Below are 19280 nucleotides of genomic sequence, written 5' to 3' on the forward strand. Positions count from 1 at the left end.
GTTTATATGAGCTGCTATAGTAAATGAAGGAAAAGACTCTCCTGTATTCTACACACAGAGAGCATCTCGTCAGACTCACGTGCACAGGGAGCAGTGTTGCAGATCTGGTCCTCCCTGTCAGGTCCGATGCAGGGCAGTCCGCTCCCTGACCGAGCTGGGCTGGCACAGAACCGGTAGTGATTCTGCAGTCCAGTCCCACAGGTGACAGAACACTCGCTCCACGGAGTCCATTCGGACCACTGGCCATTCACTGCAGTTAGGGGGGGGGGGGGGGGGGGGGGGGGGGGGGGGGGTTTTTAATTCACAGGTCACAGGGTTTATTTAATCTCAGACCTCTGAACCACACAGTCTCCTCTCCTAAAGACACTGTAACGTGTCTCTTACCGTCACAGCTGAGTTGAGTGCAGTTTGTAATCCTCCCATCCACACAAGAACTAGGGACAGAGAAGAGAGCATTGATTAACAAGTGAAACTTAACTGCTGGTATTAAGCATGTTTAGAGAAGCGGATGAGAAGTTACCAGTTGTTGCAGTCCCTCCTCACAATATCCCCTGGAGAAAACTGTTCCCCATTCTCAACACACTGGCACTCGGACACAGGGACACACTCCACGTTCTGGAACACACAGACAGGGAGAGAACAGAGAACTTAGAACTCAGACACTACTTAGCTTAGAAAACACATGAAACAGAGGACACCCGATAGTTCCAAGTGAGCAACTTTAAAATAATCAATGAGCAACAGAAGTCAAAATCTACGACAGAAAAGTCCTTAGTGTAGTGCTTGTGTCCTAGAAAAACATGCGGTGCTTATGTTCTACAGAGGCTGTGTGGCACTTGGTTTTCTAGAGGCAGTGTGGTGCTTCTGTTCTAGAGGGGCAGTGGTGCATCTGTTCTAGAGAGGCGCTGTAATGTTTGTGTTCTAGAGAGGCAGCGTGGTGTTTGTGTCCTAGAGAGGCAGCATGATGCTTGTGTTTTAGAGGCAGGGTGGTGCTTGTGTTCTAAAAAGGCAGCGTGATTCTTGTGTTCTAGAGAGGCAGGGTGGTGCTTGTGTTCTAGAGATGCAGGGTGGTGCTTGTGTTCTAGTGAGGCAGTGGGGTGTTTGTGTTCTAGAGAGGCCGGGTGGTGCTTGTGTTCTAGTGAGGCAGTGTGGTATTTGTGTTCTAGAGAAGTAGTGTGGTGCTTGTGTTCTAGAGAGGCAGTGTGGTGCTTGTTTTCCAGTGTGGGGTGGAGCTGACCTGCAGTAGAGTCCCCTCAGGGCAGTAGCAGCCTGGTTCGCAGGTCTTGTTCACAGAGTCCAGGGAGAGGTCAGTGCAGGTCACATGATAGTCCGCACATGCCTTCCACTGCCGGTCACTGGGGCAACTGGACACGTTACCTGAGAGGAGGAGAGAGTTAGGCATAGATAGAGCAACAGACACATGCTTTGTAATGCTAAGGGGCACTAGATCTGCTCTATCTGTAGTAATGGATCTTGGATCGGTCACATTGCACTTTGGGTTGGCCAATTCCTGGATAGATCTGGATTGCTCTGCCAGCAGCTGCTGTCCTTGTTCATTCTTAAGGTTGTTTAAAGTGAACATCAAACAAGAATTGTCATCTTGCAGAATTCTTAACATTTTTGTAGGCTTTGTACAGGTGCAGTCATTTAACTTGCACTCAAGGTAAAACAAACAACCTCTACTCGTTGCTATTCAGTTTCTGCCAGGTTCACATGATTACTTGATCAATGCTCTCTTCTGGCAGTCTGCTTTTCTGCAGCGCTGGGGTGTCACTGTACCAGAGTATCTCTGTCTGCTCAACCCTAGAGCCACAGCAACACTCACCGCAGGGCAACACGTTGCAGCTTGCGTATTCGCTGCTGCGTGAGCCTGTACCGACGCGGGTTCGATTCCTGTAGCCACCTCCACAGGGAACTGAGCATTCAGACCAGGAGGCCCACTCACTCCACACACCTGGGAACACATGAAACAGGACACGCTAGCACAGAGACACAGATATAACTGCAGCTAAGACATACGCAGTGCCACAGTACAATGCTACACAAACTGTATTTTTTTTTAAATAAATTTAATCGTCTCCAATTTTTTTACCCCGGTTTAGTGGCCAATTGTTATCTGTATCCTCGGCCCACCGCTAGAATGTCCCAAGGAAGACCGTGTCTGTATCCTAAAATATCTCTGTTTCTGAAAAATGCTGCTTTCTGTGGTTTTAACTTAATGAAACTCATTTGAGACAAAAGGCACTCACATCATGCAGTCAGTGCAATTGCCCTAATAGCACTTGTAAAAGTTTACCACTTGCGAGTTCATTTTCTCATGCGTTTCCCCTAGTTATACTACGTATACCATGTTTTTTTATATTAATCTGGGCTTTAAAATGCTTATCTGTGATATACCATGATTTGACTATGCTTTACTACAGGTATGTATGCTTTAACTATACTATACTTTTATAAGGAAACTATTGTACTCTACTGTCACTCATGCTTTTTCTTCAATCTGTAAGCTGCTGCACTGGGGGTCCAGCCTTACCCTTGCAGGACTGCAGGCTACAGAAGTCCATGTCAACACTGGAGCCAGGGCATTCCCGCCCCCCGAACGCTGCTGGTGGATTGGTTCCAGAGCGGTAGCGCCTCCTGGTGCCCACGTCACAGGTCTTACTGCAGGAGCTCCACTGAGTCCATGTGCTCCAGCCACAGTCCACTGCGAACAGATACAGAGATCAGAGAAGTGCCACTGCAGCCACAACTGAGTTACTGTGTTATTAACTACCATGTTGTAACCGAAGAGGAGAAGATCTCCCTTACTTGGACAAGGTATTGTTCCACAGACCATCTTGCCTTGAGAACATGTGCTGCAAGAGACCCAGAGAAACAGGGGTGTTACAACATACGAACATAATGAAATAAATAATAATAAGAGGAGGCTATTTGTTCCTAATAGCTTATCAAACTCAAAGCTTTGCCAAGTTGGGTCTTAATTCATCACAATGATTCAGCATGAACAACATGGGTAGGTAACTCCTTTCATACACTCACCACTCATTTAAAAAAAAAAAATTAGAGTGCCCAATTATTTTATTCCCAAATTTTTCCCCAATTATGTTCCCTCACTGTAGCAATTCCCCACACAGCTCAGGAGAACTGAAGATTCAGTGGGCGTCTTCTGATCCCACAACCAAACAATTTCCTCTTTCACACCGAGGAACTAGAGATAAGATGTCAGCTGGCAGTACCAGTTGTTACATGAGTCCCATAGCAGAGTGGTGCCTGGAGGGTGGAGCTGCCCCAGATGGTAACACCAGCACTGGTTGAGGGGCACACAGGAGTCGTTCTGCAGGTACAGCCCCTCTGTGCAGTAGCAGCCTTCGTAGCAGGCCGTGGCACATTCCACGCTGGCAGTGAGGTCCAGACACATCCTCGGACAGCCCCCGCCTGAGCGCTGGCACTCCTCCACACTCTGATAAACCATGTTGTCCGGACAGGCATCTGCAACACAGACAGGGAAACAAAACACAGGAGAGTGGTCAGACAAAACTGGACAGGGTCAAAGAAGTAGGGGAGAACACAGGAGAGTGGTCAGACTAAACTGGACAGGGTCAAAGAGGGAGGGGAGAATACAGGAGAGTGGTCATATTGGACTGGACAGGGTCACAATGGAAAGTATGAATGCAGGAGGGTGGTCAGCCTGGACAGGACAGGACAGGAAGGCAGAGGTGACACTGGTAAGCAAATCTTTTCATTACACAAGGGGAGTCAATGCCCTCACTTCATAATGTGATGATCCTGGTAGGTTGCTTTAATATTGGAGTTATCTATGCAAAGAGTAGACTGTGCTCTATATGATCACATTGTGAAGAAAAATGTTTGATTCTGCAATCTCCAGGTTTAATTAGACGTTAAAGGAGAGTAGCAGAGCACCAGTACTGATTCCCATCCCAGTGCCTCTTTGGGGTCTGTATCCCAGTCAGAGGTACCTTGGCAGGGCTGTGTGTTGCAGTCTCTGGTCTGGATGTGTGGCCCAGGACAATCCACCCCTCCGTGTTTAGGGAGGGGAGCAGTGCATCTCCTGTTTCTGGTCTGGACCCCAGAGTCGCAATCAGAGGTACAGCTGGACCAGGAAGACCAGCCGCTCCACCCTCCCGGCACTGGCAAGAAATCAAAAACCACAATGTTAATTATTCAAGTAAGAAAATGATTTCACCTACAGAAATTCAACAGAGCTGGATGCTGAGGTTATTTCAGAAATGGAGACACCCCCTTCTTCCTGACTAGTTCACAGAGCTCTCCCTCACCCTCTCCTCTGTGCTTTGTTACCTGGGCAGGGCAGGGTAGCACACAGCTCCTGTTCCTCAGCCGCTCCGGAGCAGACATCGCCCGTGGTATCGTTACAGGATCTGAACCTCCTCCTCACACCCACGTTATCAACATGAAGGAAGCAGCTTTTACTGCACTGAGACCAAGGTGTCCACTCACTCCACTGCTGTCCTGGCAACTCCAAGCCTGCAGCACAGAGCAATCACAGAGACACCACCAGCAGCATCACCATCCATTCCAACCAGCATCCCAGACCCAATTTTATAAAAGTCTCTCATAGTAAAATGATAGCAAAGTGTAATAAAGCACTAAGCACTGTGAAGCACAGAGATGTAAAGTATATTAGAATACATGGCAATCCACGGTAAATGCATGGTATAACCACAGGAAAAGTGTGGGAAAACAACAAAATTACAGTGGAACTGTATTGTGGTAAACTTTTATAAGGGTGGATATTTTCGCTTTGTACACCCTTATATACTGTAAATGGGAACATCAAGATCCAGGAACTCAGATGTTACACGTCAATAAATAATACCCGAATAAAACAGCAACCGGACACGGCTCTCCCATTGTTTTCTATGGAGGTCAGTTGTTCATTTATTACTCAATAACAGAAAGGCAAGTAAAGCACAGCTGAGAGATGATGAAACGGTTCACAGAGACACTTGAGTGCAGCTTTCAAAAAGTGAACTCTTTTAGTGCACAAAAATAATTTCAGAAAAACAAACATAACAAATAACTTTAAAGGCTGTATTATAATAGTGATAATGGCACTGCTGTTAATAATATGTTGTAACTGTTCAAACAACACATGTGTTTTAAAAGGACAGCACAATCTTTCCAATAAATGAAGCTGATCTCAGCCCAGCAGTGAGTGGACAAACCCAATAACAGCAGCTAGCCTGTAATGTCCTAAAGTCCTGCAGTCTAGTTGTGTCACACTGTCTGCATTGATTACAGTTCCAGCATTACACTTTCTCTCAGCTGTGCCCTCTCACACTTCCCTACCGGTCTCTCAGTGCTCTGTGACTCTCCCGATGAGAAAGCCTCATTATCCTACCTGTCGGGCAGTCGCTGTGACACTCGCGTGCCTCCACCGAGTCCCCAGAGCAGGGAGAGCCTCCATTCAGAGCTGGTGGGTTTGAGGGAGACCTGGGGAAGAGACATTGAGAAAGATGTTTCAAAAAGTGATTTACACTTCTGGAAATAACCAAGACAAGCAGCAATTCTACAGGCAGGTTAAACAGAGTACACAGTGGTAATAATTGTGAAACTGGATGAATGAATGAATAAATACTCCGACTGAAGCACGTTTTAAGTAATACTGGCCTCTGTCCACAAAGCTTTAATTTGACAGCTGTTTAAAGTTTTTTTTTTTTTTTTTTATTAATAAAATTAAGTTTTTTTTTCCATTTGAACTTGAAAAAAACATTCTTTAAATAAAGCTTTGTAAGTGGAGCCCATAGAAGCTGTGGCAGGTAATAACAATGCATAGTGACATCACTGACCTGTAGCGCTCCTGAATTCCCACACCACACCTACTGTCACAGGGTGTCCATGGCGACCAGGCTGACCAATCACAGTTCACGGGGCACTGCGAGTCATCACAGGAGACATGCCCCTCAAGACACATGCTGATACAGGGAGAGAAACAGGAGAGGAAACTTAACCAGTAATTATATCCAGAACATATCCTGGTTCAGTATCCCACAATAAATACTCTGCACTAAAACTGCAGTGAAATTAGAGGAATGTGTATAAGACTGGCATTCTGTGTAACAGTGTTGCAAACTGCTTTATCTTTCATAGCACTGGCTCTCCTGTTAATAACAATACCCTGCCCATCTTCGGTATACTGTATGATTACACTATGTAACACAATTTTTGTTCCTGGGTAGTAAGTGTTATTTCCTAATTGCTTATGCCTCAAAAGTACAGAAAATGGTTATTATTCCCCACAAACTTTGCTTTTGTGACCAGGACAGTGACATTTCAAAATATCACTATTTCCAATGGGAAAATGGGCAAATGTGTGTCTTTTCATTCACATAAAGTCAGAAAAAAACAACATATGAATCCAAATTAACATGTATTTATACTAAAGTAATACAAAGATGACTACAAAAGATTTAGAAGTGAGTAGTTTTTCGAGATTTACAATTATACCGTATTTACAATTCAGTGTTATTAGTGAGCTGCTTATCAACCCATAGTTATTAAATCTGTTCTTTTACAAAAACAAATAAAAAACAAATTGGTTGAACCCTGTAGCAGGACAGAGGTCCTGCACATGAGAAATGTTTGTTTTGTGTGTTGTTTTCATCCGGGGGGGGGGTTGTGTTTTTGGTAAACAGTATCTTTTGTAAATAATTATTAGAGAGCCAGACATTTTATCTGGGACATTCTACCTGCTGTGTTTGGTTGCAGAAAAAGCAGCTGGTTATTGTCCAGCTGCAGATTCATAACCAGCAGGCAGGCTTGTCCCAGCAGCGCGTCTCACTGTAAAAGCGTCAGCTGACACACCTCAGGACTGCTAGAAGGTCATGAGTCAAAATCCTTAAAAACTAAAATCCTCTGGTCACCGTGTGTAAAACTGGGATTGGAGCTCTATGAGTAAGAAGCCAACTCCTTTGACCAGTTTGTTTAACTGGGATCGGCACAAATATTATTAACCACTGGCTACCATGTGTCTCACTGGGGTAGGGTTTGCATTATTGTGTAAGGAACAACGATTTGTTTAGGGATTTTAAATTCCACGTAACAGTATAGAAAGGTTCGTAAGCAGGACCTCCTTTACAGCAGAGTAGCACTCGCTGTTGTTCATGGCACCTTTTGTTTGCAATTAGTTTTTAGTGTTTTATTTGGCCATTTTGTTTTGTTGTGTGTAAATAAATCCTGTGTGCCTGAGCGGTGTGTCAACGTTAACTCCTGTGTGTCTCTCCCAGTCTGTCAGCAGATAACCCAAACCCCAGTCACAAACCCCAATACAGATTTTCTACCTAAAACTAGGTTTTGAATAAAAACTTGACAGTTGTCTTCACTGAACTATATTTGATGCTAACAGTGTTTACCAAATACATTGTACATAATAACTGACGATATGTGCCAATTTACTAAAACTTTTTTTTCAAAAGACTTTAGTCAATTGGGAGACAACTTTGGTAGGTAGTTTTTAGAATAGTTGTTTTAGAATAAAGTGTTCTTCAGAATCATAGGAAACTAAAGTTCACCCAACTTAAGCTTTGTCCAAATTTACTAAAGTCTTTAATTCAAAGCATAACATACTGTAGATGTGTCCAGGCATGTACAGTATTAGGCCGGAGCACGGGGGTAATGCTGTCAAGGAGACACAGTGAAGCTTAGTTACCATTGGCTGCAGTTGCTCCTGCTGAAAGACTCTCCCGGCTGCCGAATCTCATTGTTCCAGTAGCAGAGACATTGACTGGCATTGACACAGTGCCCCCACTGGAGATACAGGCCAGGAGGACAACGACACCCTTAAACATGAAGACCATAAGAACATTAGAACATAATACAGTTATAAATGACAAGAGGCTATTCGGCCCATGAGTGCTCGTCTAGTTTCTAGGAGGATCTAAAACCGTTGTCATCTTAAAGGATCCCAATGATACAGCATCAACAACATGACTAGGTAACCCATTCCATATCCTCACCACTCACAGCCATTATAGCTAATTCCTTTATGACCTGGGATTAATCTGATTGCGCTTTATTGAACTCTCTCTAGACCCACCATGTCCTTTTGGTAATGCGGGGACCATAAGTGAAGACAGTATTCAAAGTGAGGACTCACCAGTCCTTTATACAACCACGCCACAACCCTCGTTTGATTTGTACTCTACACTTTTGACTACATACACTACCACAAGCATTCTGTTTGCTTTTTTAATTGCTTCCCTGCCCTGTCTGGTTACTGAAAGTAATGAGTGAATGCATCATTGCTGTCATCATCGCAATCATCATCATGTCATCATCGCTGTCATCATAGCTATCATCATAGCTATCATCATCGCTGTCATCATCACTGTCATCATCATCATTGTCATCACTGTCATCTTCACTATCATCATCGCTGTCATCACAACTGTCATCATTGCTGTCATCATTGAGTTAGCAGCATGGACAAAAGTGAAGTACCTGCCACACACTGTGCAGAGCAGTTAGCTTCAGCACTGAGGTCCCTGCAGGAAAGGGGACAGGGATCCAAAGAGCCTGCTTCACAGTCTTCCTCTGTCACATATACCATATCTGAAGCACAGCCTGAGGAGTGGGAGAAAGGACAGCATAAACACAGAGAGAGAGAAAGAGAGAGAGATAGCGAGAAAAAGAGAGAGAGAGAGAGAGACAGCAGCAACATAAGGAAACAGCTGGTCTTGTCATGTGAGGTTTACAATATATCTGGTATTTTTTTTTTGGTACAGTTGTCTATGTATGTTATCCATAACTATAAAACAAACTAAATGTAGAAATACTAAAATAATGGCAAATGTTTTGACTTAAAATCTATTACCCAAGCCACTGTAATGAATTGGCATCTCAGCCTATTGAATCAAACGGAAAGACAAAGTGCTGGTCACAAACTGCTAACCTCAAAGTTTAGAGAAAAATATTTTCATTTTTTTAATTTGGAATCACCAATTATTTTTTCTTGTTTTCTCCCCAATTTGGAAAGCCCAATAATTTTTTTATTTCAATGCGGTTCACCGCTGCCACCCCCACGCTGACTCGGGAGAGATGAAGACGAACACACAGGTCCTCCGAAACGTGCGTCGTCAACCATACACTTTTTATCACTCTGCAGGCCCGTCATGCAGCCGTTTGAGAGCTACAGCATTGGAAGACCACGCAGCTCTGGGAAACTTACAGGCAGGAATGCAGGCGCCCAGCCAGTCTACAGAGGTCGCTGGTGCGTGGTGAGCCAAGGACACTCTGGCCAACCTAAGCTCTCCCTACCCGGACGGCACTCGGCCAATTGTGAGCCGTCCCCTGGGAACTCCTGTCCATGGTCGGCAGTGAAATAGCCGGGACTCGGACCGGCAATCTCCAGGATATAGGCTGCATCCTGCACTCCACACATAGGGCCTTTATCGGATGCGCCACTCGGGGGCCCTCTCTAGTCTCTACCTCTGTAGTTAAGAGGTAAATATATGTCCCATGCTGATGTCAGAATTATTAACTCATCAGCTGCTAGGAGGAGATCCATTACAACTTGTGAATATTATAATAGCTGAGAAACTGCCCTTAAACTAGGTAAACTAGAATGTCGTTCAGTTGATCTTGGTGTAGCTGTCACCTTGAACAGTTGCAGTGGTGTGGTTGCAAGGCTGCAGGTTGCAGAACTCTGTCTGGACAGCCTCTCCCTCACACGCCAGGCCTCTGTTCTTTGGGGGTGGGTTCGAGCAGCTCCTGTCCCGCAACCTCACCCCTCCGCTGCACTCTGCATCGCAGGCTGACCACTCGCTCCACTCCGTCCAATGACCGCTCGCTGCCAAGACAAAGAGACAAAACACTCACACACTCCGCTAGGACCAGTCTGCTTGCCACATTTCTGTTACTGTAAAATACAGTGCGGTACAGATGGATAGGATAGGACAATGTGGTATACTATAGTGTAGTATAATTAGTATTGTGTGGTATGGTATACTACAGTGTAGTACAGTGAGGGCTCTGTACTGACCTGGACAGGCCTGTGTGAAGCAGGCTCTGCTGTCAAACAGAATTGTGTTACAAACTCCCCCTGGCTGTGCCTCCCTCAGCACCTCACGCTGCCGGAACAAAGAGCCCAGACCACAGCTCTGACTGCACTCGCTCCACTGGCCCCAGGGTGACACGATGCAGTCCACTGCAGGGACAAACACACAGACAGACAGGGGTGCAACATCCTGGTCAAGCTCACTGCGGACTCATTGCAACACCGGAACTGCACCATTTTGCCTTTGTCTTTGCATTCGCTTCAGGAGATTTATTTAATTTTAATTAATAATTGTGCTGAGCAAGAAATCAAACCACCATTAGAATAAAAGACCACCAATAACAAGTCAGACATTAAATTGATCACATTTGCATACAGTTCTCCCAATAAAGCTTTTTGAACCATCTTCTCGTGTATTATCAACTAATACACAAGCCTTACACTATCTTCCTGGCTCATTCTTTTAAATCCTGGGATAAGTCTGGTTCCTCTTTGTTGGGCTTGTCTAATCACAGTGCATTTTCAGCCATTCTCAGGGCTTACACACAGAGCATATTCACGTACCACAGCCCTGTTCGTCTGAGCCATCCTGGCAGTCACTCTGCAGGTCACACTTCCTGTCTAGGTGAATGCACTCCCCGCTCAAGCACAGGAACTGCTTAGTGGAGCAGGGGCTGGACTCACGGGTGGGCAGTATCCCAGGGGGAATTTTGGCAGTGGGGACAGGAGACGAGGAAAGACCACCTGGTGTAGAAGGTAATCAGCATAGGTGTCAGTGTTGCTCTTGGGTTGAGTGCGCTCTGCTAGGGCTTCCAGCCTCTACAACATATTACAATATATATATCTGTTTATTAAAAAATATAATGGGCTTATTTTAAAACATGTCTGAAATATATTTAAAAACAAATACAAATATATTTTCTCAGGATATTCTTCTCTTCCATATTGGGGCCCTTATAGGCACCCTTACAAAAGTTCCCCATAGTAAAAGCTGGAAGTAAAGTACAGTTAAAGTGTAGTAAAGTGTAAGGAAACACTGTAAAGAATAGCAAGGTATAGTAAAGTATAGTAAGCATTGTACAGAGCAGCTCTGTACAGGCTCACCACAGTGTTCCTCATCAGACCCATCCAGACAGTCTCTTTGCCCGTCGCACACGAACATGGCATCCACACAGCCGAACAGCCTGCAGGTGAACTGGCCCTGCATGCACAGCCTCCTGGGAAGCAACGGCACATCCTGCCAGGTGGTGGGCATGCTCAGAGTGGGTTCTGAAAGCAGGAAGAACACACAAGAGGTTTGTCAGCGATGGAAACACGACCCTCATTGCATAGCAGTTTCACCCATTCCTGTTTTTAATACAATAAAGTTTGAAGAGACCCAGTGTATAGGTAACAAGCTCAGGTGTGTCTCTTGCTAAACTTACAGTAAAACCAGGATGCAAGTCTTATTGCCAACTCTGCTTGTGTTGTTTATTTGTTAAAACGGACAAGAATAGGAGCACTGACTCAAAACTATATTTTACAACTTTTTGAAGTTATTGATTTATTTACCTTTGCTTGTCTGAAATAATCCACTGGAAGAGTTATCCTATTTATACCACAAATATTTTATATATTCATTTGGTTTGGCTTATTTTGCAAAAAGCTATTAAGATTATTATGAAATGTAACCTAGCAACCGCCTAGAGTTCTCATTGATGAGCTGTAGTTGGGGTACAAAGTTTCACAATCTCAAAAGACGAAGGAGCAAGTGCTAAGGAATCCCCATTATAAAATCAGTTTACATTCTGGGCTAATTTTCGTTTTAGTCTAAACGGAAAAATAATGACCTCAAAACAAGGTATGGTGAGCTATAGATATAGCTTTTATGCAATATGCAATTTATTAATAAACACAGCAAGACCCTCACCTGCTGTTGCTCCACTCTGCTCTTTCCACACATCCACGTGACCCCTCGTAGCCCCTGAGGTAGGTACGGGCGAGACGGTTCTGAGGCCTGGCTTGTTGGCATCGGGGGTCAGGGGCCTGACTCCAGGATTTCCAGTCACTCGGGTCCCCAGCTCGTTGTACATTTCCTGGGTGACAGTCACGCCAGAGGCTGGGGGAGGGAAGGCGGACAGCAGGCCCAGAGTGGTTGTCCTCCCCTTGATGAGCGCTGTGTCTCCAGTCACTCTCTCATGTGGGGATCTAGTAGAGGTGGTCAACCTGTGGACCCCAGGTTCTCCAGGGACTTCCGTGGTGGCCAGACCTGGCCGGCCATACTGGGGGTCCTTAGTGTGAATCCCGGGGCTGCCGGTTATTAGCCCTGGGTTCCCTGTGGGAGTGTTCACCCCCACGCCAGCAGAAACTGGCCCTGGGCTGCTTGTTGGTCCAGTGTTCTGCCGGACTCCAGGTTGACCTGTGATTCCCTCCCCTCCTAGTACCCCGGGCTGGCCAGCAGTGACCAGGCTGCCCCCTGGTATCCCGGCACCCAAGGACGTGCCCTCATTGCCTCCCTCTGCCGGGGTCTGCCCTGACACTGACACTGCTCCAGGGGAGGTGTGTCCTGATTCTTTAATGAGGGAAAAGGTATTTATTATCAATGCATGTAACTGCTACTCAAGCTCTATGGAGCTCCGAGGGCCTTCTAAAGATTTAAAAAAGATAACATGAAATAAAGGCTCAGCTGGGGTCTGGAGAAGATAAAGGAAGGCAACTAGGCTTATCCCAGGACTTAACGACACGAACTATGAGGAAAGGGCAAAATAATGATTATATATAATGAATAATAATAATAATTTCTTCAGCCAAGAAAAAAGAAGGGAAAGGGGACATGATTGAAGTCTATAAAATCATAAATGGTATAGACAAAGTTAACGTAATACACTACTTCCAATTTAGCACAGAGAGCAGAACAGGGCAGAAATGGAAGCTGAGTAAAAGTAAGTTTAGAATGGGAGGTAGGAAGCAGTTTTTTACAGAGACTTATACATGTATGGAATGACCTACCGAGTGATGTAGTTGGATCTAAAACACTACAAACATTTAAACAACTACATTCTGTCCCAGTACATTACATCCCCCCAGTAGGGGCGATTGGTGTGCTAACAAGAGCCTTGATGGGCCAAACAGCCTTTTCTCTCTCCCAAACTTTTCTTATGTTCTTTTGTTCTCACCTCTCCTGCTTGCCGGTGTCACTGGGGGTTGCATCAGGGTCACTGTCCCATCGACAGACTTAGCTTCGTTGCTTTCAATGGCAGTGGTGGACTGGATGTGCTGTCGGGCTCTCGTCGCACCGCTGTAGTGCTCTCTCCGTCCAGCAGGGGTCAATGGCGCAACAGTACCTGGAAAATAAAGAGATGATTAGGCGGGGTGCAAACTGGGACTCGTTTTCCAGTTATAAATGAGCAGTCCAGCATCAGTGTTTCAATATCTCAGTCACAAGGTACAGTATGTGAGGGGATGACTACAGTTTTAAAGCCGGTTTGGGAAATGAAGAGACTTGCAGTATGAAGGCCACCATAGGCAGGCCGATTTTTGTCGCCGGTGATATGTTGTCAGTGATTTATCGTGAGAACCTTCTCACCATACACAGACCGCCGGTTTTATGTGCTTGTGCAGCTCTTGCTTTGAAACACAGTCAATGTAAATGGGGGTATGGGTTTTACACACATATATACACACACACACAGCCTATATATATGAACTACAATAGCACATACCAACCGAAACTAAAGTAGCTGATCGGCATACGATGCATTTTTTTTTTTTTAAGTGTGTGCCATATATGTAATGTAATGTATAGTATTGTAATGTCCCGGCGAAAGTGAGCTGGCAAGTGTATGAGGTGTAGTGGAAACGACTGAAAGAGAATAACCTAAACTAATTAAGAGAAATAATAATTAAAGGGTTTTTTTTGTTTTGGCGTGCACCGTGGCTGACAGTGGTGGACTGGCTTTGCTTTTTTTTTTTTTTTTTTTTTTTTTTTAATGTAATTTCAAAATGTATTTTCTTATATTAGAGATTGACCGGTAGGTCAGTCTGGCCTGGGCTTTTCTACATATCTAAATATGAACACCTCACCTGACCTGTTAATCTCAGCGGCAGTTTCTTCAATTGCCTTGCTCCTTTCATTTTTATCATGATACTCTTTCTTTTTTATATTATATAAACATAGATATTTCTCATAGAGATCACTCAATTTCTCAATGCACTCCCTTTGCCACGTAACTACAGACACCATTTCACCAAATAGTTTGAATGACTTTTACCATGTGACATCAACAGCCACGCTTATTTGTTGATTTCGATCAGCTTGTCTATCTGACGACATGTCATTTCTCGCAGACGAGAGACAATTTTTACATCATAGACAGGGCGATTTTGTCAGACTTACATATCAAAGGCGACAAAATCACCTGTTAAATGGTGGACTTTAGGTTCCTGGCAGTGCTTGCAGAAGCTGAAGGCTCTCAAACAGATAATTAGCAAATGGCCTAAGGAAATGCAGTGAACAATGGCCAGGAAAAGCCTTGCTAGAACAGCACTACCTGAGCAAAGACTGAAAGGCAAAAACCAATATCCTTTTGTCTGATTTACTTCAGCCACCAACCTTCCATCCAGCCCTTGCTTAGATAAAACTTTCCAAACACAGCTTTCACTCAATGTCTGTTCAGTTGTGTTGTTCAAGCTGATTATTCAGATTGAGCTCTCCACAGAAATCAGGTCCTGACAATTGGGTGTTGATTGGGCTAATTTACCCCAGCAACAACAGAATTTAATCCAAATAGGTTTGGAATATCAGAAAATACTATTTATAATCCCTAAAACTTCTACAAAAGTTCCACAAGGGCATACAAATATTAGCAGGAGAAAATATAAATGCAATGTCTCTCTATCTCTCTGATCAGCAGCAACCATACAGGTCAGTGTCCTCTCTAATTCTTTAAAGATATCGGGTTCATTACAATCCGCTGTTCAGATCAGAGTGGAGCCCTGACTCTCTCACCACATCTCATCTCATCAGAGTGGTCTCTGCAGTCAGTCTGCCCGTCACACAGCGCGGTCGAGGCGTTCACACACTCCCCGCTCCCGCACTCAAACTCTCCCAGCATGCACCGTGTCGGCCTGGTCATGCCGCTTCCTGTCACGATCACTCGCTGTGACGTCACCTCCGACTGCGAGCCGCTGCCTCCGCCGGGAGTCACATGACCGCCAGTTGGGGTCGTCGCAGTACCACTGGCCAATGTGGACACATCTGGGAGTAAACAGCAATGGAAACTAGTGTCACTGTTACAAAGATCAATGATTTCTTATCTACATCAATGTCTTAGATCAGGGGATAATTAGAAAGGAGATACATTTCTTACATCCACTAGGAACAGAGTTGCAGGTGAATGGTTTTATAAAGTCCACTTACCCCAGGGGCAGCCCAGGATCTCGACTCGGAGGAAGAAGTTGTTCCGGTATTCCACAGGGAAGATACGCAGGAAACGAACTAAGATGATCCACTTCAATGTCCTCTTCACAGGAATGTTGCTGTCCAGATTCACCACAAACACCTGTGCAAAACCAACAAAATGTTTTCACTTTGTCATTCACTAAAGACATGAAACAACTAACAAACTGCAGTACATTGTAGGGAGTTGTTAGGGTGACAAGGTAGTTGTTATACAGTGCAGTTACCTTGGCTTGCATTGCCTCTCTCTCTCAGGGTAGTTGTTATAGTGCAGTTACCTTGGCTTGCATTGCCTCTCTCTCTCAGGGTAGTTGTTATAGTGCAGTTACCTTGGCTTGCATTGCCTCTCTCTCTCAGGGTAGTTGTTATAGTGCAGTTACCTTGGCTTGCATTGCCGCTCTCTCAGGGTAGCTGTTATACAGTGCAGTTACCTTGGCTTGCATTGCCTCTCTCTCTCAGGGTAGTTGTTACACAGTGCAGTTACCTTCGCTTGCATTGCCTCTCTCTCTCAGGGTAGTTGTTACACAGTGCAGTTACCTTGGCTTGCATTGCCGCTCTCTCAGGGTAGTTGTTATAGTGCAGTTACCTTGGCTTGCATTGCCGCTCTCTCAGGGTAGTTGTTATACAATGTAGTTACCTTGGCTTGCATTGCCGCTCTCTCTCAGGTTGTTGTTATACAGTGCAGTTACCTTGGCTTGCATTGCCTCTCTTTCTCTCAGGGTAGCTGTTATACAGTGCAGTTACCTTGGCTTGCATTGCCTCTCTCTCTCAGGGTAGTTGTTATACTGTGCACTGACCTTGGCTTCCTCTGGCCTCTCTCTGCTCTCGGTGTAGTTGTGGAAGACCTTTCCCTCTAGGCTGTACTCCAGTCTATATTTGCTGATGTAGCCACTGGCGCGCACAGTTCCCTGTGAGATGATCCCTGAGACGAAGGTGGGCTGCAGGAAATCCACCTGGAAGTAGGGGCGAGGGTCGTCTGGCAAGGGGCTCCACCCAGGCTCCATGTTCAGGCTGTTGGGAGACAAGCATCAACATTACTGAATGATAGTGATTGCAGGAGATACCAAATAGGACGCTCTGCTAAATCCCTTTTAAAAATGGCCCACAGCAAATCGGCCAGATAATTGTGGATTATGTCCATGCTTTCCCATGGTTATATTATGCGCACTTACATGTTGGGTACGATGTTGAGCCTGCCTGCATCGGGGGAGTTGTTGTGCGTATGTGTCGAGGAGCTCAGCTGCTGGTAGCGGATTCTCCCGTCCTCCAGTCCAAGGGGAAAGTTGCAGGGGCCTGTAGGATACAGGAGGACTCCGTTTTACAGAAATAGCATGCAGTGAAAGTGCCACACATCATTGCTCACAGCAATTTAGAAAAGTTTGCCATGGTTTTTAGCAATTTTTAAGTTTTCCCTTTGCTTTTTTCATGGTTATACTATGCATTTACCAGCTTACCATGGTTTGACTATGCATTTTCCATACCTCTTTGGGCTTTACAGTGTCACTGTGCTTAAATTACACTTTTTAAGGGGCCTCATCACTATTCAATTTAGTGAATCTTTATTTATATTAAATGTACCTTTAGGTTCAGGTATCACTCCAGTCCCAGAGCTCATCTAGAAAAAAAGGAAAAAGGACATTTCTCATTAACCTGAATAGAAAAGGTGAGAAACAACTGAAAACCACAGAACTAATGAAACCACTTATATATGTGATAGAGGCAACCAATGTGGATGAGGCCAGTTAGATGGATGAACATGTGCCCAGACAGACAGACAGACAACTTTATATTGTATTTACAGGCAGTGATGAATGTGAATACAGTCTGTGGCTATTACTCTGTGCTCAAACAGACAGACAACAGGCAGACAGTAATATATGACTCTATTCACAAAACTTTTAGGACTGTTTTGAGGAATGTTTTGTTAGGATTGTCTATGTCCATTTACTACAGTAAATCAAGTCTGAAGGTCATGACATCTTTTTTTTTTAGTTATTTTATAGAGGGTTTTAAAGCACTGTGTAGTCTGGGTAAGAGGATATTTATAATCCTTGCTTGCAAGGTATCTTGCTCCAGACACTGATCATGAGGTCCTGTTTAGTGTGATAGAGGAGGATGATATCTCACGGTCACTGTGGGGGTTATCGCGCCTCCCCCAGGCTGGGCGCTGAGAGTGACGGGGGCCATGCTGGGAACGTCGAGGGTCTGGGGGGTCCTCCCTCCAGCACCAGGTCTAAACATAAACAAGACAATAAAACAGAAGAACAGAAGGACATTTACAAACAAGCAGAGGCTCATGAGTGCTCGGCCACTTCCTAGTAGCTGACTGACCTCAAATCTTTGTTAAGTTGGATCTTAAAGGAAACAGGTAATTCATCATTGATAGCAGTACTAGCTAACCCATTCCATACCCTCACCACCCTCTGTAAAGAAGTGTTTCCTACCCTAAGTGCTAAGTTTCAACTTAATTTACAACTGTGTGTCCTCTGACCCTGGTTTCTGAGTATTGGTTAGGGTTAACTTTGTCTAGAGCTCTGTGACTGGTTACCTATCAGTGCTGTGGGTCGAGGGGTGCTGTGTGACCCTGGTTACCTATCAGTGCTGTGGGTCGAGGGGTGCTGTGTGACCCTGTTTACCTATCAGTGCTGTGGGTCGAGGGTGCTGTGTGACCCTGGTTACCTGTCAGTGCTGTGGGTCGAGGGGTGCTGTGTGACCCTGGCTACCTGTTAGTGGTGTGGGTCGAGGGGTGCTGTGTGACCCTGGCTACCTGTTAGTGGTGTGGGTCGAGGGGTGCTGTGTGACCCTGACTACCTGTCAGTGCTGTGGGTCGAGGGGTGCTGTGTGACCCTGGCTACCTGTTAGTGGTGTGGGTCGAGAGGTGCTGTGTGACCCTGGTTACCTGTTAGAGCTGTGGGTCGAGGGGTGCTGTGTCCCTGGTTACCTGTCAGTGCTGTGGGTCAGGGGGTGCTGTGTGACCCTGGCTACCTGTTAGTGGTATGGGTCGAGAGGTGCTGTGTGACCCTGGCTACCTGTTAGTGGTGTGGGTCGAGGGGTGCTGTGTGACCCTGGCTACCTGTTAGTGGTGTGGGTCAGGGGGTGTTGTGTGACCCTGGCTACCTGTTAGTGGTGTGGGTGCTGTGTGGTTTTGGTTACCTGTCAGTGCTTTTGGTTGATGGGGTGCTCAGATGAGAGGAGACACAGCTCAGCTCATCCGCCCCATCGGCACAGTCCTCTCTACCATCACAGCGCCGCATCGAGTCGATGCAGAGCCCTGGGTTTGAGCAGTGGAACTGAGAGCTGAGGCAGCCCCATTGGTCTCGGGATACAGGGGACGGAGAGGTACCTGTATAGATTTAATAAAGACTCTCAAAGGGGGAGGTCGAGGGGGAGGGGGCGGTCATGCTACTATACAGTGCTTTAATGACCCCCAGACACAGCTTTCATGAGACAGGGTTTTAGTGTACATAGAATGAATGTACAATAAAATGTACAATAAAACCCTGACTATCCAAACAGTGCCTTGGTAACCTGTTTTGTGTGCTGTGCTCTTCTGCCCTGCCACAGAAAATATTATTAAGAAAATACATAGAAAATTATTAAGCTCTCAACTTCTGATATTTACAATACATTTAAGTACTGTTTGTTATATTGTTATATATTTACAGGTAAAGGGGACTTATAATATATATATATATATATAATATATATATATATATATATATATATATATAGAAATAGAAATATATCACGGAAGTATGCCTTCATACAGACATGAATCATGTACTTTTGATTATCTGAGGGTGAAATAAT

The 19280-nt window shown here is 45.1% G+C and overlaps 1 protein-coding gene across 1 annotated transcript in view; it reads right to left on the reverse strand.

Annotated features, from left to right (window-relative positions):
- The window catches only part of sspo (SCO-spondin), a 95838-nt gene that overhangs the window by 34399 nt on the left and 42159 nt on the right, over window positions 1–19280 (reverse strand). Inside the window, exons 45-71 of the mRNA XM_041240307.1 lie at window positions 18624–18813; window positions 17598–17703; window positions 17049–17085; window positions 16643–16763; window positions 16268–16481; window positions 15432–15573; window positions 15021–15269; window positions 13189–13356; window positions 11943–12584; window positions 11138–11302; window positions 10598–10777; window positions 10019–10183; window positions 9635–9826; window positions 8479–8601; window positions 7688–7817; window positions 5829–5954; window positions 5381–5472; window positions 4318–4503; window positions 3978–4148; window positions 3237–3489; window positions 2809–2855; window positions 2534–2704; window positions 1826–1954; window positions 1238–1377; window positions 521–615; window positions 385–434; window positions 80–250 (exon numbers count right to left, since the gene is read on the reverse strand). Of these exons, the coding sequence (XP_041096241.1) occupies window positions 80–250; window positions 385–434; window positions 521–615; window positions 1238–1377; window positions 1826–1954; window positions 2534–2704; window positions 2809–2855; window positions 3237–3489; window positions 3978–4148; window positions 4318–4503; window positions 5381–5472; window positions 5829–5954; window positions 7688–7817; window positions 8479–8601; window positions 9635–9826; window positions 10019–10183; window positions 10598–10777; window positions 11138–11302; window positions 11943–12584; window positions 13189–13356; window positions 15021–15269; window positions 15432–15573; window positions 16268–16481; window positions 16643–16763; window positions 17049–17085; window positions 17598–17703; window positions 18624–18813 (4455 nt within the window). The remainder of the gene's footprint in view (window positions 1–79; window positions 251–384; window positions 435–520; window positions 616–1237; window positions 1378–1825; window positions 1955–2533; window positions 2705–2808; window positions 2856–3236; window positions 3490–3977; window positions 4149–4317; window positions 4504–5380; window positions 5473–5828; window positions 5955–7687; window positions 7818–8478; window positions 8602–9634; window positions 9827–10018; window positions 10184–10597; window positions 10778–11137; window positions 11303–11942; window positions 12585–13188; window positions 13357–15020; window positions 15270–15431; window positions 15574–16267; window positions 16482–16642; window positions 16764–17048; window positions 17086–17597; window positions 17704–18623; window positions 18814–19280) is intronic.

The sequence above is a fragment of the Polyodon spathula genome, chromosome 3, assembly GCF_017654505.1.
Source record: "Polyodon spathula isolate WHYD16114869_AA chromosome 3, ASM1765450v1, whole genome shotgun sequence".
NCBI lineage: Eukaryota > Metazoa > Chordata > Actinopteri > Acipenseriformes > Polyodontidae > Polyodon > Polyodon spathula.